The sequence below is a fragment of the Triturus cristatus genome, chromosome 9 (genome assembly GCF_964204655.1).
Source record: "Triturus cristatus chromosome 9, aTriCri1.1, whole genome shotgun sequence".
Taxonomy (NCBI): domain Eukaryota; kingdom Metazoa; phylum Chordata; class Amphibia; order Caudata; family Salamandridae; genus Triturus; species Triturus cristatus.
In genome coordinates, this window is record NC_140592.1 from 6,806,581 (window position 1) to 6,831,673 (window position 25,093).

The 25,093-nt window shown below is 60.2% G+C and overlaps 1 protein-coding gene across 1 annotated transcript in view; it reads right to left on the reverse strand.

Moving 5' to 3' along the window:
- Positions 1-25,093, reverse strand: part of STAB1 (stabilin 1) — a 1,212,756-nt gene that overhangs the window by 296,797 nt on the left and 890,866 nt on the right. Inside the window, exon 51 of the mRNA XM_085624210.1 lies at positions 10,252-10,311. Within this exon, the coding sequence (XP_085480336.1) occupies positions 10,252-10,311 (60 nt within the window). The remainder of the gene's footprint in view (positions 1-10,251; positions 10,312-25,093) is intronic.

The following is a 25,093-nucleotide window of genomic DNA, read 5'->3' on the forward strand; positions in this document are numbered from 1 at the left end:
CATGAGGACAATGATGTGGAGACAAGTGCTATAGAGGCCGTGCTCCAGAGACAAGCGCTGTGGAGACTGTGCTATAGAGGCCGTGCTCCAGAGACAAGCGCTGTGGAGACTGTGCTATAGAGGCCGTGCTCCAGAGACAAGCGCTCTGGAGACCGTGCTATAGAGGCCGTGCTCCAGAGACAAGCGCTGTGGAGACTGTGCTATAGAGGCCGTGCTCCAGAGACGAGCGCTCTGGGGACCGTGCTATAGAGGCCGTGCTACAGAGACAAGCGCTGTGGAGACTGTGCTATAGAGGCCGTGCTCCAGAGACAAGCGCTGTGGAGACTGTGCTATAGAGGCCGTGCTCCAGAGACAAGCGCTGTAGACAAGCGTTGTGGAGTATGTGCTATAGAGGCCCTGCTCCAGTGACAAGCGCTGTGGGGACCGGGCTATAGAGGCCGTGCTCCAGGGACAAACGCTGTGGAGACTGTGCTATAGAGGCCGTGCTCCAGAGAAAAACGCTGTGGAGACTGTGCTATAGAGGCCGTGCTCCAGAGACAAGCGCTCTGGAGACCGTGCTATAGAGGCCGTGCTCCAGAGACAAACGCTGTGGAGACTGTGCTATAGAGGCCGTGCTCCAGAGACAAGCGCCCTGGGGACCGTGCTATAGAGGCCGTGCTCCAGAGACAAGCGCTCTTGAGACCATGCTATAAGAGGCCGTGCTCTAAGGATAATGATGCGGAGACAAGTGCTATAGAGGCCGTGCTCCAGAGACAAGCGCTGTGGAGACTGTGCTATAGAGGCCGTGCTCCAGAGACGAGCGCTGTGGAGACTGTGCTATAGAGGCCGTGCTCCAGAGACAAGCGCTGTGGAGACTGTGCTATAGAGGCCGTGCTCCAGAGACAAGCGCTCTGGAGACCGTGCTATTGAGGCCTTGCTCCAGAGACAAGCGCTGTGGAGACTGTGCTATAGAGCCCCTGCTCCAGAGACAAGCGCTGTGGAGACTGTGCTATAGAGGCCATGCTCCAGAGACGAGCGCTGTGGAGACTGTGCTATAGAGGCCGTGCTCCAGAGACAAGCGCTGTGGAGACTGTGCTATAGAGCCCCTGCTGCAGAGACAAGCGCTGTGGAGACTGTGCTATAGAGGCCGTGCTCCAGAGACAAGCGCTCTTGAGACCATGCTATAAGAGGCCGTGCTCTAAGGATAATGATGTGGAGACAAGTGCTATGGAGGCCGTGCTCCAGAGACAAGCGCTGTGGAGACTGTGCTATAGAGGCCGTGCTCCAGAGACGAGCGCTGTGGAGACTGGGCTATAGAGGCCGTGCTCCAGAGACAAGCACTTTGGAGACCGTGCTATAGAGGCTGTGCTCTAAGGATAATGATGCGGAGACAAGTGCTATAAGCACAGCGCTGTGGAGACCGTGCTATAGAAGCATTGCTCTAGAGACAATGCTGTGGAGACAGTGTTATAAGGACCGTGCTATGGAGGCCGTTCTCTAAGGACAATGCTGTGGTGACAAGCGCTGTGGAAAACGTGCTATAGAGGCCGTGCTCTAAGGACAGCGCTGTGTGGAGACAGTGCTATAGAGTCCGTGCTGGAAGGACAATGCTGTGGAGACAGTGTTGTAAGGACAGTGCTGTGGTGACCGTGCTATAGAGGCCATGTTACAGACACAATGCTGTGGAGACAGTGTTATAAAGACAGCACTCTATAGACAGTGCTATAGAGGACGTGCTCTAATGACAATGCTGTGGAGACAGTGTTATAAGGACAGCGATGTGGAGACCGTGCTATGGAATCCATTCTAGAAGGACAATGCTGTGGTAACAGTCTTATTAGGACAGTGCTGCAGAGACTGTGCTATGGAGGCCGAGCTCTAGAGACAATGCTGTGGAGACATGCGCTGTTGAGACCGTGCTATAGAGGCCGTGCTGTAGAGACAATGCTGTGGAGACAGTGTTATAAGGACAGCATTCTGGAGACAGTGCTATAGAGGACGTGCTCTTAGGACAGTGCTGTGGAGACCATGCTATGGAGGCCGTCCTCTAAAGACAATGCTGTGGAGACAGTGTTATAAGGACAGCACTGTGGAGACCATGCTATAGAGTCCGTGCTAGAAGGACAATGCTGTGGAGACAGTGTTATAAGGACAGTGCTGTGGAGACAAGTGTTATGAGGACAGCAATGCACAGACCCTGCTATATAGGCCGTGCTCTAGAGTCAATGCTGTGGTTACTGTGTTATAAGGACAGCACTGCGGAGACCATTCTATAGAGTCCATGCTACAGAGACAATGCTGTGGAGACAGTGTTATAAGGACAATGCTGTGGAGACAGTGTTCTAATGACAGTGCTGTGGAGACCATGCTATAGAAGCCGTGCTCCAGAGACAATGCTGTGGAGACAGTGTTATAAGGGCAGCGCTGTGGAGACCGTGCCATAGAGGCTGTGCTCTAGAAACAATGCTGTGTGTTGGAAGGCGGACCCCGAGGAGTCGGTGAGACCACCAAGGGGGGGGCCCTCACACTGCACGAAGTAGCCGAGCGCTGCCGAGAAGTCTCCCGAGAGATCCTTCTCCTACCACGTACTAGCACAGTAACACCACCACACAGGACTCAAGGAGGTTGTCTTGCGATAAGCAATTCTTTATCAGCAATAAAAAGGTTACGAGGTCAATATTTACACGAAGGGATCGAGGGATCCACCAAAAGTCTCAGTGTCTCTTTGGAAGGGTAGGGGTAGCGGGACAGTCTTTAGCAGGAATGCGGTACGAGTGTACCTGGGGCCCAGTTCTTATCCTCAAGCTGGAGGACCTCCGGATCTCGGATGGGTCGAGCCGCGACGGCGTCAGCAGGGCTCTGGCGTACAGTTCGTGGAGAGCCGCGATTCAATCAGCAGGGCTCTCAAGGTGGTTTCTGCTCAGCTCGAGCCGCGACGTCGTCAGCAGGGCTCCGAGGAAGGTTTCAGCGAGGTTGGGCCGCGACAGCGTCAGCAGGGCTCCGATGTTCCAGGTGGTTCAAAAAGGGTTCACAAGAAGGAGCCGCGACGCAGTCAGCAGGGCTCGTGATGATTCCGACAAGAGTTCTTCTCCGTAGGGTCAGCCGCGATTCAATCAGCAGGGCTCTCGACTCCGGGATACAACTGCCGATCTGTGGTGGGGTCGCCCCAGATATAGGTCTGGAGCCCTTTGATGTCCGGACCTATGCGCCCGAGGGGGCGGAGTGGCCGGGTGGAGGTGGCCAGACGCCCAGCAGGAGAGGCGCCAGGCCCATGGGAGTTGCAGGGCGATCACACCTCGAGAGGGGAGGACAGTTGGGGGTCCCATCGATACTGTCCTCCGCCGGGGGCGATGAATGGTTCCTGCGGCACCCCCTGGCTAGTTCGTGGTGCCTCGATGTCGGGGCTTCGCTGGGGTCGAGGCCGGGTTGAGCGGGGTCGCGCTGGCTGGTGCACAGTGTGACGTGGATGCCAACAAGATGGCGGAGCCACGAGGAGTATGCGACCACGTGCAGCTCCGGGTGAAGGGCCTTGGTGCAGTTCAGACGGGTGGCCCGTGAAGGCCGGGGCGGGGAACGGGCACAATCCAGGGGGTTAAGGACCACGCCACGAGGCCGGGCCCAACAGGCGTCCCCCCCAGCCGAAGGCATGGAGAGTCACCCATCTCCTTGGGGATTCTCCTCGTCAAGGCGGAAGAAGCGGGACTGGCCGTCGGCGTTGGCGTGGTCATTGCCGGGCCGGTGTTCGACGTCAAAGTCCATCCCTTGTAGCGAGATGGACCACCGCAGCAGCTTGGGGTTCTCGCCCCGCATTTGCATTAACCATTGCAAGGGCCGGTGGTCGGTCTGGACCCGGAAGTGGGTGCCAAAGAGGTAGGGCCGGAGCTTCTTGAGGGCCCACACCACAGCGAAGGCCTCACGCTCAATAGTGCTCCAGCGTTGCTCTCGGGGCAGTAGTCGTCGGCTGATGAAGGCCACTGGTCGGTCGAGCCCCTTTTCGTCGGCTTGGGATAGGACGGCCCCGATCCCATACTCGGAGGCGTCCGTCTGTACCACGAACTCCTTCTGGTAGTCCGGGGCTTGCAGCACCGGAGCAGTACACATGGCTGTCTTTAGGGTGTCGAAGGCTGTTTGGCAGCGGGGTGTCCAGTGTACCTTCTTGGGCTGCTTTTTGGACGTTAACTCTGTGAGGGGGCCAACAATGCTCCCATAGTCCCGGATAAACCGCCGGTAGTATCCGGTGAGGCCCAGGAAGGCCCGGACAGCGGTCTGGGTAGTGGGGGGTTCCCAGGTCTGGATGGCATCTATCTTCGCTTGGAGGGGGGCCACCTGCCCGTTCCCCACTTGATGGCCCAGGTAGGTCACGGAGCCGTGGCCGATTTGACATTTGCTGGCCTTGATTGTGAGCCCGGCCCGCTGGAGGGCGGCCAGGACGGCCTTCAGGTGGAGGAGGTGCTCGGCCCAGTGGTTGCTGTATACGGCAATGTCATCTAGGTAGGCCGCGCTGAAGGCCTCAAGCCCGGCCAAAACCTTGTTCACCAGTCTTTGGAAGGTGGCCGGGGCGTTATTCATTCCGAAGGGCATCACCCGAAAGTGGTAATGCCCATCCGGGGTCGAAAAGGCGGATCTTTCTTGGGCGCCGGGGGTGAGCTGGATTTGCCAGTACCCGGCGGTGAGGTCCAGCGTGCTCAAGTAGCGAGCGGCCCCTAGGCGATCGATGAGTTCGTTGGCCCGGGGTATCGGGTGTGCGTCTGTCTTGGTTACTGCATTCAGGGCTCGGTAGTCCACGCAGAATCGCAACTCTGGGGGGTGGCCGGGAGCTGCGGCCTTGGGCACCAGGACGACAGGGCTGGCCCACGGGCTGTCGGAAGGTTCGATGACCCCCAGGGCCAGCATCTTCGCTACTTCGGCCTGGATGCAGGCCCGCACTCGGTCAGGCACCCGGTAGGCTCTGTGCCGTATGGGGGGGCTCTCCCCGGTGTCGACGTCGTGGACGCACCAGTGGGTCACCCCCGGGGTGAGGGAGAAGAGGGCTGCGTAGTCCCGCAGTAATTGCTGGCAGTCGTTGCGCTGTTCCGGAGTCAGGGAAGAGGCGAGTTGGACCCCTTCGATCGATCCATCATGAACGTCGGATTGCAAGAGGTCGGGCAAGGGCTCGGAGTCGTCCTCGCCCCCCTCGTCGGTCGCCAGCAGCAGGCTCAGTTCGGTCCGGGCGAAGTGGGGTTTTAGCTTGTTAGCATGTAGGACCCGGAGGGGGTTCCGGGGGGACTCCAGGTCGACCAGGTAGGTGACGGGACTTTTCTTCTCCACCACCTTGAAGGGCCCGGTCCACTTGTCCTGGAGGGCGCCGGGTTCGACCGGGGCCATGACCCATACTTTCTGACCTGGCTCGAATTCTATAGTAGAGGTGTTTCGATCGTACCACCGCTTCATGTCCTCCTGGCTGGCCTCGAGGTTGGCTTCGGGCATGGCTCGGAACTTGCGGGTCTGGTTTCGGAGGGTCAGGAGGTATCGGTAGACGTCAGGAGGGGCGCCTTGGGGCTTCACCTCCCAGCCCTCCTTGACCAGGCTGAGCGGTCCGCGGACCGGGTGTCCATACAATAGTTCAAACGGGCTGAACCCCAGGGACTTCTGCGGGACCTCCCGATAGGCAAACAGGAGGCAGGGCAGCAGGACATCCCATTTCCGCCTGAGGGGTTCTTCCAGGCCCTGGATCATCCCCTTTAATGTTCGGTTGAACCGCTCAACCAGTCCGTTCCCCTGAGGGTGATAGGGGGTCGTGAACTTGTATGTGACCCCGCACTGTTGCCACAGGGACCGCATGTACCTGGAGATAAAGTTCGTGCCGCGGTCGCTCACCACTTCGCTGGGGAATCCCACTCGGGAGAAGATCCCCATCAAGGCCCGGCCTACCACAGGGGCCGTTATAGTTCTTAGCGGAACCGCCTCCGGGTACCTGGTGGCGTGGTCCACGAGGACCAGGATGAAGCGGTGGCCCAGGGCGGTTTGGGGTCCAGGGGCCCCACAATATCGATTCCGACCCGTTCGAACGGGGTGCTGACGGCTGGAAAGGGCTGGAGGGGGGCCTTGACCCGACCCCCCGTCTTCCCGCTGGCTTGGCAGGTCTGGCAGGACCGGCAGTGGTTGTCCACATCTCTCCGCATCCGGGGCCAGTAGAAGTGGGTCACCAGACGACTGTACGTTTTGTCTTGCCCCAAGTGTCCGGCGAGGGGCACATCATGGGCCAGGTTGAGAAGGAACTCCCGAAAGCGGAGGGGGACCACCAACACGCGGCTGGCCCCGAGTTCTGCTACTTTCTGTTCACTGTACAACAGGCCCTCGGCCCAGTAGACCCAGTGGGTGCCGGTCTGGTCACCGTTGGCTTGCGCGGTCGCCTGTTGTCGGACCCCTTCGAGAGAGGGACAGGACTGTTGTTCTTGCTGGAACTGCTCTCGGGTGGGGCCCCCTTCGTGTCGCCATTGTGTCAGCTCTGGTAGGGCGCTCGGAGAAGCCATCTCTTCGGGGGAGGATTCGCTGGGTCCAGGGTCAGTGTCCGCCTCCTCCTCGCTGCTGGTGGGAGGGGGTGTGAGCCCCTCGGGTTGGGCGGACTCGGAGGTTGAGGATGAGCGGGGGGCCTGGGCGGTCATGGACCGGGTGATGGCGCAGGCCCAATCAGCCAGTCCCAACATTCGGAGGTGCTCTCGTCGCTCTACTTGAGCCCAGGGGGAACTCTCCAAGTCGTTCCCCAGGAGGCAGTCGACCGGGGCGTCGTCGCGCACTGTCACCTTCAGCAGGCCCGTCACCCCTCCCCACTCGAAGGGGACCAGGGCCATCTGGCATAGGCTTTCACTGTTGTCGGCCGTCCGTACGGGGCACAGCACATTCGGTAGAATCTGTTCAGGGGTCACCAGGTGGCAGCGGACAGCGGTGATACTGGCGCCTGTGTCACGAAGGGCTTCGGCCCGTTGTCCATTGACCGTGACCTGCTGCCGGTACTTCTGGGTGTTGTTCGGGATGGGGGTGCAGGGTACCATCTCTCGGCTACCCAGGCAGACCAGGGACATGGCTGCCGGCTCCCACTCAGTGTTCTCTCGGTCGAGGGCCTCCTCTTCCTCTTCTCCTCCTCCCAGGGCGGCGGCTGTCAGCTGTCGGGGCGGGGGCCCGCCGGCCCCGTTTCTTCGGTTCAGAGGGCAGACCGGATCGCTGGCGAAGTGTCCGGTTTGTTGGCAGCCGTAGCAGGTCACTGGTGGCCGTGGTCCGGGTCGGGCCGGGCCCGCCCTTCGGGCTAGGCTCGGGGAGAGATGTTGCTGCGGTGGCCCTCGAGGGGGGCTCCTGGGGGCCCCGGCGGGAGGGTCTCGGTTCCTGTTCGGCCCTCCCCCCCACCGCGCTGGCGGGGGGGTCCGTTGGGGTTCCTCTGGTACTCCCCCATTGAGTTCCGGGGGACCCGGGAGTTGACCCATCGATCGGCTTCGACGGCAAGTTTTCGCGGGTCGGTCATTTTGCTGTCGAGGAGGTGCTGTCTCAGTTCCACGAAGCAATTGTTGGAAAGATGTTCCCACACGATGAGGTCGACCAGCTGCCCGTAGGTGGTTACTTTGCTCCCTTTGATCCACCCTTCTAGGGCCCGACTGAAAAAGTCCACATATTCCACCCATGTGGTACCCAGGAGTTTCTTGCAGTCTCTGAACCGCTGGCGGTACATTTCCGCTGTTAGCCCGTAGCGGGTGAGCAGGGCCTCCTTCATGTGATTGTAGGAGGTCATCACCTCCTCCGGCAGCTGGAGCAGCGTGTCTCGCCCCTCACTCAGGAACCGCCCCCACAGGCCCGCGCCCCAGTCTTTTCGGGGCACCCGATGAGAGGTCATGGCCACCTCGTAGGCCTTGAACCATTGTTGGATGTCGTCATTCTTGTAATACTCCTTGACGACCTCTTTCGGGATATGTACCTTGGTCTCGGAAGGCGGTAGAGTGTCTCTAGTACTGGGGGTGTCGGTCCCTCCGTTCTTGGCCTTGATCTCGAGCTCCTTGAGACTGCGCTCGTGCTCAAGAGTTAGTTTCTTTTCCTCCAACTCCCGGTGTCGTCTCTTCTCCTCTATCTCTTCTTGAAGCCGTAGCTGCTCTAGGGCCAGTTTTTTTTCTGCCAGCTGGAGTTCGCCGTCCAGCCGCAGTCGTGCGAGCTCTAGCTCGTGGCTCCGGACCTTTTCCCGCTCTCGTATTTCTTCTTCGGAGAGGCCGGTTTCTAGGCTCTTTCTTCCTCCGGTTGCCGGAGTCAGTGCGGTTGCTGTGGTCTCAGTCAGGGGCAAGGGCCCTTCTTCCTGGGAGGGGCCTGCCCCGGCCTCCAACCATGCCCTCAGAGCTTTCTGCATCTCCTCTTTGGTACCTAGGCTGGTGGTTGCAATGCCTTTGTCTTTGCAGAACTGTTTTAATTCTTTGTGCGTATATTCTTCCAGCCGTTCGGGCTGGAACTCCATTGTCGCGTTGTTTTCCTGGCTGCTCATGATGCTGTTCGTTTGGATGGGTAGCTAGTGGGTACTGGCTGGTACGTACTGCGTTCGGCTCGGATCCCGTCGCTGGCCACCAAATGTTGTAAGGCGGACCCCGAGGAGTCAGTGAGACCACCAAGGGGGGGGCCCTCACACTGCACGAAGTAGCCGAGCGCTGCCGAGAAGTCTCCCGAGAGATCCTTCTCCTACCACGTACTAGCACAGTAACACCACCACACAGGACTCAAGGAGGTTGTCTTGCGACAAGCAATTCTTTATCAGCAATAAAAAGGTTACGAGGTCAATATTTACACGAAGGGATCGAGGGATCCACCAAAAGTCTCAGTGTCTCTTTGGAAGGGTAGGGGTAGCGGGACAGTCTTTAGCAGGAATGCGGTACGAGTGTACCTGGGGCCCAGTTCTTATCCTCAAGCTGGAGGACCTCCGGATCTCGGATGGGTCGAGCCGCGACGGCGTCAGCAGGGCTCTGGCGTACAGTTCGTGGAGAGCCGCGATTCAATCAGCAGGGCTCTCAAGGTGGTTTCTGCTCAGCTCGAGCCGCGACGTCGTCAGCAGGGCTCCGAGGAAGGTTTCAGCGAGGTTGGGCCGCGACAGCGTCAGCAGGGCTCCGATGTTCCAGGTGGTTCAAAAAGGGTTCACAAGAAGGAGCCGCGACGCAGTCAGCAGGGCTCGTGATGATTCCGACAAGAGTTCTTCTCCGTAGGGTCAGCCGCGATTCAATCAGCAGGGCTCTCGACTCCGGGATACAACTGCCGATCTGTGGTGGGGTCGCCCCAGATATAGGTCTGGAGCCCTTTGATGTCCGGACCTATGCGCCCGAGGGGGCGGAGTGGCCGGGGGAGGTGGCCAGACGCCCAGCAGGAGAGGCGCCAGGCCCATGGGAGTTGCAGGGCGATCACACCTCGAGAGGGGAGGACAGTTGGGGGTCCCATCGATACTGTCCTCCGCCGGGGGCGATGAATGGTTCCTGCGGCACCCCCTGGCTAGTTCGTGGTGCCTCGATGTCGGGGCTTCGCTGGGGTCGAGGCCGGGTTGAGCGGGGTCGCGCTGGCTGGTGCACGGTGTGACGTGGATGCCAACAAGATGGCGGAGCCACGAGGAGTATGCGACCACGTGCAGCTCCGGGTGAAGGGCCTTGGTGCAGTTCAGACGGGTGGCCCGTGAAGGCCGGGGCGGGGAACGGGCACAATCCAGGGGGTTAAGGACCACGCCACGAGGCCGGGTCCAACACTGTGGAAACAGTGTTATAAGGGCAGCACTGTGGAGACTGTGCTATAGAGGCCGTGCTCTAGAGACAATGCTGGGGTGACAGTGTTATAAGGACAGAGCTGTTGAGACCGTGCCACAGAGGCCGTGCTCTAGAGACAATGCTGTGGAGACAGTGTTATAAGGACAGCGCAGTGGAGACCGTGCTATAGAGGCCGTGCTCTAGAGACAATGCTGTGGAGACAGTGTTATAAGGGCAGCGCTGTGGAGACCGTGCTATAGAGGCCGTGCTCTAGAGACATTGCTGGGGTGCCAGTGTTATAAGGACAGAGCTGTTGAGACCGTGCCACAGAGGCCATGCTAGAAGAACAATGCTGCAGTAACAGTTTTACAAGGACAGTGCTGTGGAGACCAGGCCACAAAAGCCGGGCTCTAGAGACAATACTGTGGAGACAGTGTTATATGGACATGTTGGCATGAATGGCTCCAGAGCCAGGGGCAGGAAGTAGGACCAGCTCATAGGACCAGTCACAATCGTCAGAAAGAACTGAAGGTGTGATTGTTACCTGAAGGAGTCTGCTGAAAATTGTATACCCATAGTTCCTTGCAGCTTCAGTTATGTTTTTCTGTGAAAATATAAAATGAAACAGGTTGAACAAAGAGTATTTCATCATCTTTTAGACTTTGACCCAACAGTTTAAAAACATCTTTATATTTCCGTTAGGAGGCAGTTCATATGTTCGCAGCATGCACAGAACAGCCCAGCACCCCCAGCCATGAATGTTGACTTACAATGTACACAGCTCAGAGAATTTTTATTTATTTAATGCGATTTTATATAGCGCGAACATTACCTGAAGGTGTCAGAGCGCTTTACAAAAGAACCAGTTGCGTTACATAAGGACTTTGGATTACATGAGTTGCATGAGAGATACAAACAGAAAAGAATTGCAAATGTACAAGTTGTAAAGTCACTCAAGGAAGAGATACAAACAGAACAACTCTAAGATCACATAGGAATGGTCGTAAGTACAAAGGTCTACTGCAGATACTAGTGGCTGGAGTTCTATATCTACAAGTAGTAAAGCAGTGAAAGAGGAAGCACTGCTGCTTGAGGTGCACAGCTCCAGCTTGTTCCTACCTTGTTGTGTCCAGGAGCTGCCCAGCCTGCTCCTGCAGAGCACAGAACACCCCAGCCTGCTCCTACAGAGCACAGTGCCCCCCCCAGCCTGCTCCTACAGAGCACAGTGCCCCCCCCAGCCTGCTCCTGCAGAGCACAGTGCCCCCCAGCCTGCTCCTGCAGAGCACAGTGCCCCCCAGCCTGCTCCTGCACAGCACAGTGCCTTGCCCCCCCAGCCTGCTCCTACAGAGCACCGAGCCCCCCAGCCTGCTCCTGCAGAGCAAAGTGCCCCTCAGCCTGCTCCTGCAGAGCACAGAACACCCCAGCCTGCTCCTACAGAGCACAGTGCCCCCCAGCCTGCTCCTGCAGAGCACAGTGCCCCTCAGCATGCTCCGGCAGAGCACAGTGCCCCCCCCCAGCCTGCTCCGGCAGAGCACAGTGCCCCCAGCCTGCTCCGGCAGAGCACAGTGCCCCCCCCCAACCTGCTCCTGCAGAGCACGGTGCCGCCCAGCCTGCTCCTGCAGAGCACAGTGCCCCCCAGCCTGCTCATGCAGAACACAGAGCCCCCCCAGCCTGCTCCAGCAGAGCACAGTGCCCCCCCCAGCCTGCTCCTGCAGAGCACAGTGCCCCCCCCCCAGCCTGCTCCTGCAGAGGACAGTGCCCCCCCCCCCAGCCTGCTCCGGCAGAGCACAGTGCCCCTCAGCCTGCTCCGGCAGAGCAAAGTGCCCCACCTCCAGCCTGCTCCTGCAGAGCACAGTGCCCCCCCCCAGCCTGCTCCGGCAGAGCACAGTGCCCCCCAGCCTGCCCCTGCAGAGCACAGTGCCCCCCAGCCTGCTCCTGCAGAGCACAGTGCCCCCCAGCCTGCTCCTGCAGAGCACCGAGCCCCCCAGCCTGCTCCTGCAGAGCAAAGTGCCCCTCAGCCTGCTCCGGCAGAGCAAAGTGCCCCCCCCCCCAGCCTGCTCCTGCAGAGCACAGTGCCCCCCCAGCCTGCTCCGGCAGACCATAGTGCCCCCCAGCCTGCTCCTGCAGAGCACAGAGCCCCCCCAGCCCGCTCCTGCAGAGCAAAGTGCCCGCCAGCCTGCTCCGGCAGAGCACAGTGCCCCCCAGCCTTCTCCGGCAGAGCACAGTGCCCCCCAGCCTGCTCCTGCAGAGCACAGAGCCCCCCCCCAGCCTGCTCCTGCAGAGAAAAATGCCCCCCAACCTGCTCCTGCAGAGCACAGTGCCCCCCAGCCTGCTCCTGCAGAGCACAGAGCCCCCCCCAGCCTGCTCCTGCAGATCAAAATGCCCCCTAGCCTGCTCCTGCAGAGCACAGTGCCCTCCAGCCTGCTCCTGCAGAGCACAGAGCCCCCCAGCCTGCTCCTGCAGAGCAAAGTGCCCCCCAGCCTGCTCCGGCAGAGCACAGTGCCCCCCAGCCTGCTCCTGCAGAGTGTAATGTTTGACGGTCTAGTGGCCACGTTGCAATCACCCCACGTCATATGCAGGCCAGGCGTGGCCTGCGGGGTCCAATAAAGGGAGCCGGCCCGCTCGGGGGCGAGGTCTCCAGCCACAGCACTGGTGTGGTGTGATTCTGTGCTCGCGGCTCCGCGCTCGCTGCGCGCCGTGGTTACCCCTGACCCAGGCCCCAGCGGCCCCCACAACACTGGCGACGAGGGTGGGGGCGACCGGCATCGCGTGCTCCCGCGACGACACGCCGCTGAGTCCTGCAGCCCGGCATCGGACAACTTCGCACGCGCACATGCGCCACGGTGAGGCAGAGGCCTGTAACCTCGTGGTCCGGGGCTGCAGCGGGTCCGCTTATCCCTGCGGGTACAGAGCGGGGCGACGTGTCGACAGGGGAGGAGCAGGTTTTCAACAAGCAGTGGACAATCCAATTGGGGGAGCACCCTCACATCAAGCATTGGACAATACAATTGGGGGAGCACCCCTACAGCACTACTCAATTCAAGGGGCGCAGCTCGACTAAACAGGAAACAGGGGGAGCTTATGCACAGACCCATAACAAACGCCCAGGGGAGAAAGGTCCCATTGCTGATTGGGGTCACGCGCACCAGATCCAGAAAAGGGGGGATAAAGGAGAGACACACCACCTGCTCTGCAGTACCAACACAGCCGGTACTAGCGTGCGCAATGAGTAACGGTGGCCAGGCGGCCGCACCAGGCCAAGGAGCTGCACCCGGCCAAGCGGTCGCGCCAGCCCACGTCCCTTTTCAGCATGCGGTATCAGGGGTCCTACCCCCCTTCAGCGAGCTGGAAGACCCGGCGACCGCAGCGCCCCGGTGGAAGATATGGATAGAGCGCCTCAACAACTACTTTATTGTCACAAGAGAGACAGACAATGCAATAAAAAGGTCTTTGCTTTTACACTATGCGGGGGATGAGATATTCAAGTTGTTCAAGCACCTACCCAACACGGGCACAGCCGCGGACTACGACGCAGCGGTGGCCGCCCTCGATGCACACTTCGACCCACAGCTCAACCCAGATTTCGAGCGGTTTAAATTGCGCCAGGCCCGACAACGGGAAGGGGAGTCAATGGACGTTTTCTATGCCCTGCTGCCCGAGCTGGCGAGCACCTGCACGGAAGACGACCAGCCAAAAGAAATACGCGCCCAGCTCATACAAGGGTGCAGGGACAAGACACTAAGGGGCCTCATCCTTCGCCAGCCAAAGATCGCGCTGGAGGACATGCTGGTACAGGCATGATAGCACGACCTGTCCGCAGCCCGGGCCAATGAAATGGAGCAAGCCCTCGTCAAACCCCCAGGGCGGACAGAGCCCATCAAGACAGAACGGGCGGACGCTCTCCGCGCCAAACCGCGAGGAGACCCACAAAGGCCTGCCCAACAAGAAGGGTCGAAGCAAAAGTGTGGGTACTGCGGGTATGAGCCGCACGCAGCGAAGGACTGCCCCGCGCAGGGGAAAACCTGCACCAACTGCGGAATCCCCAACCATTTCGCGTCCGTGTGCCGGAGACGCACCAGAGGTCGGGACTTCCGAAGCCGAAGACCGCCGACGAAAGCTGTACGACAGCTGTCCGTGGCAGACGGAAGGGCGCAGTTTGAGCAGAGGAGAGGAAAAAGGTATCAGGACGTCAGTGAGGAGTCGTCAGGCGATGATGAGGAGGAGGTGCACCTGATCTCTTTTGCGAGGGAACTCAAACTACGCCGCAGGCCTCAACCGACGTGCGTGGTGCACGTGGCAGGGACAGAGGTGCAAGCCGTGATCGACACGGGAGCCACAGTGAATGTGATGGGCCTGCAACAATACCGACGCCTAAGACCCTGCCTGCCGGTACAACCGTCCAAGACAAAGATCTACGCATATGGAGCTGATACTCCCCTGCCTCTAAAAGGGAAAATAAAGGTCCCTGTGAAAGCTGACGACTGTGAAGTGATGACAACGATCCACGTCATTGACAGGGAAGCAGACACCCTCATAAGCAGTCACACGGCAGAAGACCTGGGGTTGATATCTTTCGCCAGGAGGGTGCAGACCCACCAAGTAGAAGAGCTGCTCAACCAATTCCCTGAGTTGTTTCGAGGTCTCGGGCGCATCAAGTGCGACCCAGTCAAGCTGCACACCGACAAGACGGTTGTCCCCGTCGCTTTGAGGCACAGAAGAGTCCCGTTCCACCTGCGACCGTTGGTGGAGAAAGAACTGGACAACCTAGAAAAACTTGGCGTCATCGAGAAAGTATCGGGACCGACACCTTGGGTATCCCCAATGGTCATCGCGGAAAAACTGAAGAACCAGGAGCGATACGACTCTGTATCGACATGAGGCTTCCCAACAAGGCCATAAAGAGGGAGCGGCACATTACGCCGACAATGGACGACATCATAGCTGACGTAAATGGATCAAAATGGTTCTCGAAGATCGACCTCAAAGCGGGATACCACCAGCTCCCGCTGGCCAGGGAGAGCCGCTACATTACCACTTTCAGCACTCACCTGGGGCTCCGGAGGTACAAGAGACTTAACTTTGGGATATCCTCGGCGGCAGAAGTGTTCCAGAACACCATACGGGAGATGCTGTTGGGGCTCCAGGGAGTGCTGAACGTGAGCGATGACATTCTCATCCATTCAGCAACAGCGGCCGACCACTATAGACACCTCCGCAACACCCATGGGGCCACACTCCATAAAGATAAGTGCCAATTCTTCCAACCGTCCCTGGAGTTCTTCGGATACGTATTCAATCAGGAAGGTATCCAAGTAGACCCTCGGAAGTCCCAGTCGATCAAAGACGCACCCGCGCCCACCTCGCCAACAGAGGTGCGCAGCTTTCTGGGCATGGCGACGTACTGCGGGAGGTTCATCCCCGGACTGGCCACGCGAGCGGAACCTCTCCGAGCACTCACCAAATCGGATGCACAGTGGCAGTGGGGACCGAAAGAGGAAGAGGCGTTCCAAGGCATCAAAGATGCCCTCCTAGGAGAAGCCACGCTTGCATACTTCGACTCCACGAAGCGGACGGAAGTTTTAGTCGACGCCAGCCCCGTGGGACTTGGCGCCGTGCTGGCACAGGAACGAGAACCGGGTCGATGGGCCGCCCTGTCATTCACCAGCAAGTCTCTCACGCCCACCGAAACACGGTATGCCCAAATAGAGCGAGAAGCGCTGGCCATCAAGTGGGCCTGTCACCATTTCCACTTATACCTCAAAGGACAACCATTCACGATGGTAACTGATCACCAGCCACTCGTGCCGCTCTTCAAAGGAACATCACCCAATCCCCCACCGCGCATCGAGAGATGGGCGGTCCAGCTACAACCGTATGAAATGGAGGTGGTGTACCGACCCGGAGCCAAGAACCCAGCCGATTTTCTATCATGACACCCGGACAAGACGGCCACGTAGGAGGACACGGACGGAACTGAACAGTATGTGCGCCTGGTATCGACGGCAGCCTGCCCACGGAACATGACCCTGGAAGACATAAAAGAAGCAGCCCTGACCGACGGGGTGTACACCCGAACGCTGAAGGCCGTGCAAGAGGGATCATGGGCGCACTACCTGCGGCAAGCCAACTCGTGGGGCCCGGAGGAACGGGAACACGCGGCTAAGATGTGGCAGATCAGACATGAGCTCAGTGCCACTCCTGACGGAATCCTACTTCGAGGGTCTCGGCTAGTGATACCACGGGCGTTACGACAGAAGGCAACACAACTAGCCCATGGAGGGCATCAAGGAGTAACACAAATGAAGTCCAGAATGAGGGAGAAGGTCTGGTTCCCGGAACTGGAGAGCATGGTAGAGGAGTAAGTGAGACGGTGCCCGTGATGCCAACTGACCGGTGGCATGGAACGGCCCGCGCCGGTGATCACAGAGGACGCGTGCACGGTCCCGTGGTCACGGGTAAGCATAGACTTCGGAAGCTTCCCGGGGGGGAAACTGTTGGACAGGCCACACAGAGGGCTTGCTCCCTCCCCGCACGACAGGGCCCGAGCTCCGGCCCACCAGGCATACCCCCGCGACAAGCACCTGTACCCCGTCTCCCGACGGATCTTCTGCCCTCGGACCACTACTCATCACGGGGTCCAGCCCCACCGGCTTCCCCGGCCGGGTCAAGCCTCCATCTTGGGCCCTGCACCACGCGGCCGCGTGGCCTCACCCCGACCCCAACCCCGGGCCTGGCCGGCCCAGACATCCCGGCACCACCATCCACCCAGGAGGTGAGCGGACCACTTGGCAGGTCAATGGGAGAACGAGGTGTCAAAGGCTCTCCCCCGCCAGGTGCCGATCGCCCCCAGCTCCCCCAGGCACTGGCTCCACCCCCTGCTGGGTGTCTGGACACCTTCATCCCGGACCCTCCGACCTCCAAGTGCGAGGGTCCGGACATCAAAGGGCACCAGCCCTATAACTGGGGCAGCTCCGGAGCAGGAAGGCAGTTGTATCCTGGAGTCGAGAGACCCCGAGTGAACTCAGCCTTGACGGTCTACTGGCGCTGCCGTAGCCCGCTCTTGTGACCCATCGTTCTGCCTGCTGGCGCTGCCGCGGCCTTCTGCAATCACCATCCTCACCGGGACCTGCTGGCGCTGCCGCGGACCGTACATCGACCATCTTCCTGGGACCTGCTGGCGCTGCCGCGGCCCGTTGTCACAACCATCTTCACCGGGACCTGCTGGCGCTGCCGCGGACCGTACATCGACCATCTTCCTGGGACCTGCTGGCGCTGCCGCGGCCCGTTGTAACAACCATCTTCACCGGGACCTGCTGGCGCTGCCGCGGACCGTACATCGACCGTCTTCCTGGGACCTGCTGGCGCTGCCGCGGCCCGTTGTAACGACCATCATCACCGGGACCTGCTGGCGCTGCCGCGGCCCGTACCACCTAACCACCAAGCTCGAGGATTGTGAGCTCATCATCTCATCCGAACTACCTGACTGGTAAACAGACTGTCCCGCTACCCCCTTTCCTACCTTGCGAGACTCGAATCGAGGGGACCCCTGAGTCCAGACCTCCTTGTACCATTCAACCGTACCTTAAGAAGTGCTTATAAAGAACACTGAACCTTATCCGTGTGTGGTATCTGTCTGTGGGGGGGAAGTTACTTGTCTGTACGATCGCTGGAGACGGTTCTCCCCGGAGACCTCTCCTCCTGACCCCGGCCGACCCTCCCGGTCCGTCTACCTTTTCTAACATTGGTGGCCAGCGGCGCGATCCGAATCAACGCGTAATCGTACAGAGAGTAGCTCACCCCACGACAAAAACACGATGTCGACCAAAGATAGCAGCCCCACCGAGAAATTCCAAATGGAGAAATTAGAAGAATACAACCACCGCGAACTGAGACAATTTTGCATAGAACTTGGCATTGCTACCACCGGCCTAAGTACCAAGGATGATCTAAAGCGCGCCCTTGAGTCATGGACAGAAACTGGGGTCGCAGGACCCTCCGACCAAAGCAGCGTCACACCAGACCAAAACAGCATCACACCAGAGGGGAACGCCACGGCTCCCGAGGAGCGGGGAACGGGCCTCTCACAGGAGGAGATCCGAGAAGGAGACAGAATCAGATTACACGAGTTGGAGATGGCACGACTCAAGATGGATGGGGAACTCAAGTTAGCTGAACAGAAACTCAACCTCGAGCACATGCGGCTCCGAGATGAACGAGAAGAGAAGCAGAGACAGAGAGAGCTGGAGGAGAAAAAAATAACGCTCGAGCACGAGCGCCGACTAGCGGAGATAGAACTGCGAAAACAGAATAAGGAACTGGGGGTGCCTGAGCGACCACACACCCCGGGGCCAATTGAGAAAAAAGTCCATATCCCCAAGGATGTTGTCCGCGAGTATGTCCAAGAGGACGACATACAGCAATGGTTTAAAGCCTATGAGATCGCCATGACCTCCCACCGGATCGACCGGAGTGATTGGGGAGCCGGACTTTGGGGGAGGTTTATCAACGAGGGTCGCGATGCCCTACTGCAGCTCCCAGATCACCAAATGTCGTCCTACGACCACATGAAGGCTGCCCTCCTCACCTGCTACGGCCTCACACCCGAGATGTACCGCCAGAGGTTCAGAGATTGCACCCGGATCCCAGGTACAACTTGGGTAGAATACGTGAACTATTTCAGCCGTGCCTTCGAGGGTTGGATCAAGGGGAGTCAGGTCACCACCTACGAACAACTCTTCAACCTTATGGTATGGGAGCACCTGTCAAACAACTGTTTCGTCGAGCTCAGGCAGCACCTCCTCGACAGTAAGCTGACTGACCCCCGGCAGCTCGCCGCCGAAGCTGACCGATGGGAAAGCACCCGAGTGGGCCGGAAAGGGCCACACGACCAGAACAGAAGCAGCCAAGGCCAGCACCGTCCTCGGGGAGGAGGAGGGGGCCAGGGTCGAGGGAGAGACGCCTTGCCAGCAACACCCGTGGCCAGCACCCCGCCTCCGGCCGGCCGGGGCAACCCCCCGTTGCGGCCCGGGTTCCGAGCCAACGTCACGTGCCACCGGTGCCAGCGACTAGGCCACTACGCCAATGACCCGAGCTGCCCGCTAAACCAAACACCCAAGCCCTGCCAGGTAGCGGCCGCCGCCCTGGGGGAAGAGCGATTATCGGAGGAACCCGAAGAGTATGAGCCGGCCCAGCAAGGGTGGGAACCGGCCGCCATGGTCCTGGCGTGCTTAGGGGGAAGAGACATGGTCCCGCGGGCTCCCCTACCCGCCAACACCAGGAAATACGGTCAGTGGGTGACCATTAATGGACAGAGGGCCGAGGCCCTGCGTGACACCGGCGCCAGTGTGACGGCCGTCCGTTGTCACCTGGTGAAGCCCGAGCAGATCCTGCCGAACATTCTCTGCCCCGTCCGCGCGGCAGATAACTCTGAGAGTATGTGTAAAATGGCCTGCGTCCCATTCGAATGGGGAGGGGTCTCCGGCCTGCTGAAAGTGACGGTCCGGGACGATGCCCCCGTGGACTGCCTCCTGGGGAATGATCTCGAGAGTTCCCCGTGGGCCACCGTCGAGAGAAGAGAGCACCTGGGGATGCTGGGCCTCCCGGACTGGGCCTGCATAACCACCCGGTCCATGGCCGCCCGTGCCGCCCCCCGATCAGAAGAACCCGAATGGCCAGCACCTCCGCCCCCGGTCGCCCCAGTAGAGGGCAACGGCGAGGCCGGCCTCCCGGACCCGACGACCGAAGAGGACGCGCAACCCCAGGACCTTCCGGATCTGGCTCAGTGGCGTCAAGAAGGGGGGCCCACCCAAGAACAGTTCCGCCAGGAACAAAAGACCTGTCCCTCCCTCGAGGGACTCCGCCAACAAGCCAGCGCCCAAAACGCAGGGGACGCCACCGGAACTCACTGGGTCTACTGGGATAACGACCTGCTCTACAGCGAGCAAAGAATCGCCGAGCTGGGGGCCGGTCGAGTTCTGGTGGTACCTCTCCGCTTCAGAGACTTTCTGCTCAACTTAGCCCACGATGTCCCCCTGGCTGGACACCTGGGCCAGGACAAAACGTACAGTCGCCTAGTGACCCATTTTTTCTGGCCAAAAATGAGGAATGACGTCCTGAACCACTGCCGATCTTGCCCCACATGCCAAGCCAGCGGGAAGAGTGGTCGGAAGCTGAAAGCCCCTCTGCAACCCTTCCCTGTGGTCACCACCCCGTTCGAGAGGGTGGGGATAGACATTGTGGGGCCTCTGGACCCCCGCACGGCACAAGGACACAGGTTCATCTTAGTGCTAGTGGACCATGCCACCCGCTACCCCGAGGCGGTGCCCCTACGGACCGTGACAGCTCCGGTGGTTGGCCGGGCCCTAATGGGGATCTTCTCCCGGGTAGGCTTCCCCCGAGAAGTCGTCAGCGACCGAGGCACAAATTTCATATCCAAATACATGAAGTCCCTCTGGCAACAATGCGGGGTCACCTACAGATTCACGACCCCCTATCACCCCCAAGGGAACGGACTAGTGGAGCGTTTTAACCGCACTCTCAAGGGGATGATTGGGGGATTGGAAGAGCCCCTCCGTCGCCAGTGGGATGTACTACTCCCGTGCCTCCTCTTCGCCTACCGGGAAGTTCCCCAGAAGTCCCTCGGTTTTAGCCCTTTCGAACTCCTGTACGGGCACCCTGTGCGAGGGCCCCTCAGCCTAGTCAAGGAAGGTTGGGAGATGGCCCCCCTAACAACCCCTCCAGACGTCTTCAAATACATCCTGGCCCTACGAAACCAGACCCGGCGCTTCAGGGAGATGGCCAAGGCGAACCTCGAGGCCAGCCAGGAGGACATGAAGAGGTGGTATGATCACAATGCCTCCTCCGTTGAATTCGAGCCTGGTCAGCAGGTATGGGTGATGTCCCCCACCGAACCATGTGCCTTGCAAGATAAGTGGACGGGGCCCTTCAAAGTGGTCGAGCGCAAAAGCCCCGTCACTTACCTCATCGACATGGGGACCTCCCGGAACCCCCTTCGGGTCCTCCACACCAACCGACTCAAACCACACTTTGTGCGCTCAGAACTCAGCCTCCTGATGGCTACGGACAGTGGGGCAGAGGAAGACTCCGAACCCCTCCCGGATCTTCTGAAGACTCAGGAGAATGACGGCTCCGTGGACGGGGTCCGGCTCTCTGACGCCCTCACTTCGGAGCAACGCCAGGACTGCCGGAACCTCCTGCTGCAGTTCGCTGCCCTGTTCTCCCTCACCCCCGGGGTCACCCCTTGGTGTTTGCACGACGTAGACACCGGGGACAGTCCCCCTGTCCGACACCGGGCCTACCGCGTACCAGATCGGGTACGGGCCTGCATACAAGAGGAAGTGGCCAAGATGCTCACGATCGGGGTCATCGAGCCCTCGGACAGTCCCTGGGCCAGTCCGGTTGTATTGGTTCCCAAAGCCGCTGCCCCCGGCACCGCACCTGAACTGAGATTCTGCGTCGACTACCGGGGCTTGAACGCTGTCACCCGGACCGACGCTCATCCCATCCCCCGAGCAGACGAGCTGATCGACCGGCTGGGGGCCGCCCGCTACCTTAGTATCTTCGACCTAACAGCGGGCTACTGGCAGATCGGCCTCACACCCAGGGCTCAGGAACGGTCAGCCTTCTCTACCCCCGATGGCCACTATCAATTCAAGGTCATGCCCTTTGGCATGAAGAATGCCCCCGCCACGTTTCAACGCCTTGTGAACCAGGTCTTGGCGGGGCTCGAAGAGTTCAGCGCTGCCTACCTGGACGATATCGCTGTATACAGCCGCCACTGGTCCGACCACCTCCGTCACCTCCAAGAGGTCCTACAAGCCCTCCAGCGGGCCGGCCTCACCATTAAGGCCGGCAAGTGCCAAATTGGCCAAGGGTCTGTGACCTACCTTGGGCACCAAGTGGGGAGCGGGCTGGTGGCCCCCCTACAACTTAAGATTGCGGCCATCCAGTCCTGGCAGCCCCCCGTCACCCAGACCGAGGTCCGAGCCTTCTTGGGGCTCACCGGCTACTACCGGCGGTTCGTGAAGGACTACGGCAGCATCGTGGGGCCCCTCACGGGTCTCACGTCCAAGAACCAACCGAAGCGGATTAACTGGACTCCTGATTGTCAAGCGGCCTTCGAGAAGCTGAAGGCCGCCCTGTGCACCGCCCCTGTGCTCCAGGCCCCCGATTACAGTCGGGAATTTGTGGTGCAGACCGACGCCTCCGACCACGGCATCGGGGCTGTCCTCTCTCAGTTGAACCCCGAAGGTCATGACCAGCCGGTGGCCTTCATCAGTCGACGTCTCCTGGCCCGAGAACAGCGTTGGAGCACCATCGAGAGGGAGGCATTTGCAGTAGTGTGGGCCCTCAAAAAGCTCCGACCCTATCTCTTCGGTACCCACTTCCGGGTACAAACCGACCATCGACCCCTGCAATGGCTGATGCAGATGCGGGGGGAGAACCCAAAACTCTTGCGCTGGTCCATTTCCCTGCAGGGAATGGACTTCACCGTGGAGCACCGACCAGGCCAAGACCACGCCAACGCGGATGGCCTGTCCCGCTTTTTCCGCCTCGACGAAGAGAGTCCCCAAGGAGATGGGTGACTCTCCCCGCCTTCAGCTGGGGGGGACGCATGTTGGACAGGCCACACAGAGGGCTTGCTCCCTCCCCGCACGACAGGGCCCGAGCTCCGGCCCACCAGGCATACCCCCGCGACAAGCACCTGTACCCCGTCTCCCGACGGATCTTCTGCCCTCGGACCACTACTCATCACGGGGTCCAGCCCCACCGGCTTCCCCGGCCGGGTCAAGCCTCCATCTTGGGCCCTGCACCACGCGGCCGCGTGGCCTCACCCCGACCCCAACCCCGGGCCTGGCCGGCCCCGACATCCCGGCACCACCATCCACCCAGGAGGTGAGCGGACCACTTGGCAGGTCAATGGGAGAACGAGGTGTCAAAGGCTCTCCCCCGCCAGGTGCCGATCGCCCCCAGCTCCCCCAGGCACTGGCTCCACCCCCTGCTGGGTGTCTGGACACCTTCATCCCGGACCCTCCGACCTCCAAGTGCGAGGGTCCGGACATCAAAGGGCACCAGCCCTATAACTGGGGCAGCTCCGGAGCAGGAAGGCAGTTGTATCCTGGAGTCGAGAGACCCCGAGTGAACTCAGCCTTGACGGTCTACTGGCGCTGCCGTAGCCCGCTCTTGTGACCCATCGTTCTGCCTGCTGGCGCTGCCTTCTGCAATCACCATCCTCACCGGGACCTGCTGGCGCTGCCGCGGACCGTACATCGACCATCTTCCTGGGACCTGCTGGCGCTGCCGCGGCCCGTTGTAACAACCATCTTCACCGGGACCTGCTGGCGCGGACCGTACATCGACCGTCTTCCTGGGACCTGCTGGCGCTGCCGCGGCCCGTTGTAACGACCATCATCACCGGGACCTGCTGGCGCTGCCGCGGCCCGTACCACCTAACCACCAAGCTCGAGGATTGTGAGCTCATCATCTCATCCGAACTACCTGACTGGTAAACAGACTGTCCCGCTACCCCCTTTCCTACCTTGCGAGACTCGAATCGAGGGGACCCCTGAGTCCAGACCTCCTTGTACCATTCAACCGTACCTTAAGAAGTGCTTATAAAGAACACTGAACCTTATCCGTGTGTGGTATCTGTCTGTGGGGGGGAAGTTACTTGTCTGTACGATCGCTGGAGACGGTTCTCCCCGGAGACCTCTCCTCCTGACCCCGGCCGACCCTCCCGGTCCGTCTACCTTTTCTAATAGAAACACACCCTCGTACTGGTAGATGCCTTCTCGAAGTACCCCATAGTGGAGATAGTGGCGTCCACAGCCTTCGCCCACGTGGCACCGGTTCTTGAGAAGACGTTTGCCATGTTCGGATTCCCGGAAGAGATCCGCAGCGATAACGGACCACCGTTTCAAGGGGCTGAGTTCGCCACATTCCTCGCACAAAGAGGGATACGTCATAGACGAATAACCCCCCAATGGCCGCAGGCCAATGGCAACGTAGAGCGCTTCATGCGCACACTGAACAAGGTGTTCCGTATCGCGGGCGTTGAACATGCCGACCCAGAGAAACGTCTTCACGAGTTCCTGCGGGAGTACAGGAGTTCCCCACACTGCACCACCCAGAGGAGCCCGTGGGCCCTGATGCTCCATGGCCCATGAAGAGACCTACTCCCCACGTGCCCAGGCTGGGCGTCGCCCCTGCTGAGGGAGGAGGAGACACAAGACCGAAGGACTCGTCGAAATGAACGAGCAAGCCACCGGCGGCGAGCCATTGAAAGGACAATCCGCACAGGGGCCACCGTGCTCATAAGAGACCGCCGCCCGGAGGAAAATTTAGGACCAACTATGAACCCGGGAGTTGTACAGTCACCGCCAACCATGGGACCATGGTCACCGCTCAAAAGGGAGGCGAGGAAGTGTCCCGCAACATCTCGTGTTTCAAAGAAATACCCCAGGACCGCCCCGTGAGCAACACGGAAGAACTGACAAGCACCCCACCCCCCGCCACACCCAGGGGACCCGAGGACATCACGACACCCATGGCCAGCTCTGCCCCAGCTGGCGGACCCATCACCAGTCCGCCCCTGCGAAGCTCACCGAGAAGGTACAACCTGAGGCCCAACCCGGGGCCCAGCCAAAGGGGTTGTGACAGTGGTTTGTCCTGTGGGGTGGGAAGTTCTTTTTTCTTTTTGTTTTGGATAAAGTTGGATAGGGATGTAATGTTTGATGGTCTAGTGGCCACGTTGCAATCACCCCACGTCATCCACAGGCCAGGCGTGAGCTGCGGGGTCCAATAAAGGGAGCCGGCCCGCTCGGGGGCGAGGTCTCCAGCCACAGCACTGGTGTGGTGTGATTCTGTGCTCGCGGCTCCGTGCTCGCTGCGCGCCGTGGTTACCCCTGACCCAGGCCCCAGTGGCCCCCACAACACAGAGCACAGTGCCCCCCAGCCTGCCACTGCAGAGCAAAGTGCCCCCAGCCTGCTCCTGCAGAGCACAGTGCGCCCCCAGCCTGCTCCTGCAGAGCAAAGTGCCCCCCAGCCTGCTCCTGCAGAGCACAGAGCCCCTCAGCCTGCTCCTGGAGAGCAAAGTGCCCCCCAGCCTGCTCCTGCAGAGCACAGTGCCCCACAGCCTGCTCCTGCAGAACACAGAGCCCCCCCAGCCTGCTCCAGCAGAGCACAGTGCCCCCCCCAGCCTGCTCCTGCAGAGCACAGTGCCCCCCCCCAGCCTGCTCCTGCAGAGCAAAGTGCCCCCCAGCCTGCTCCGGCAAAGCACAGTGCCCCCCAGCCTGCTCCGGCAAAGCACAGTGCCCCCCAGCCTGCTCCGACAGAGCACAGTGCCCCCCAGCCTCCTCATGCAGAGC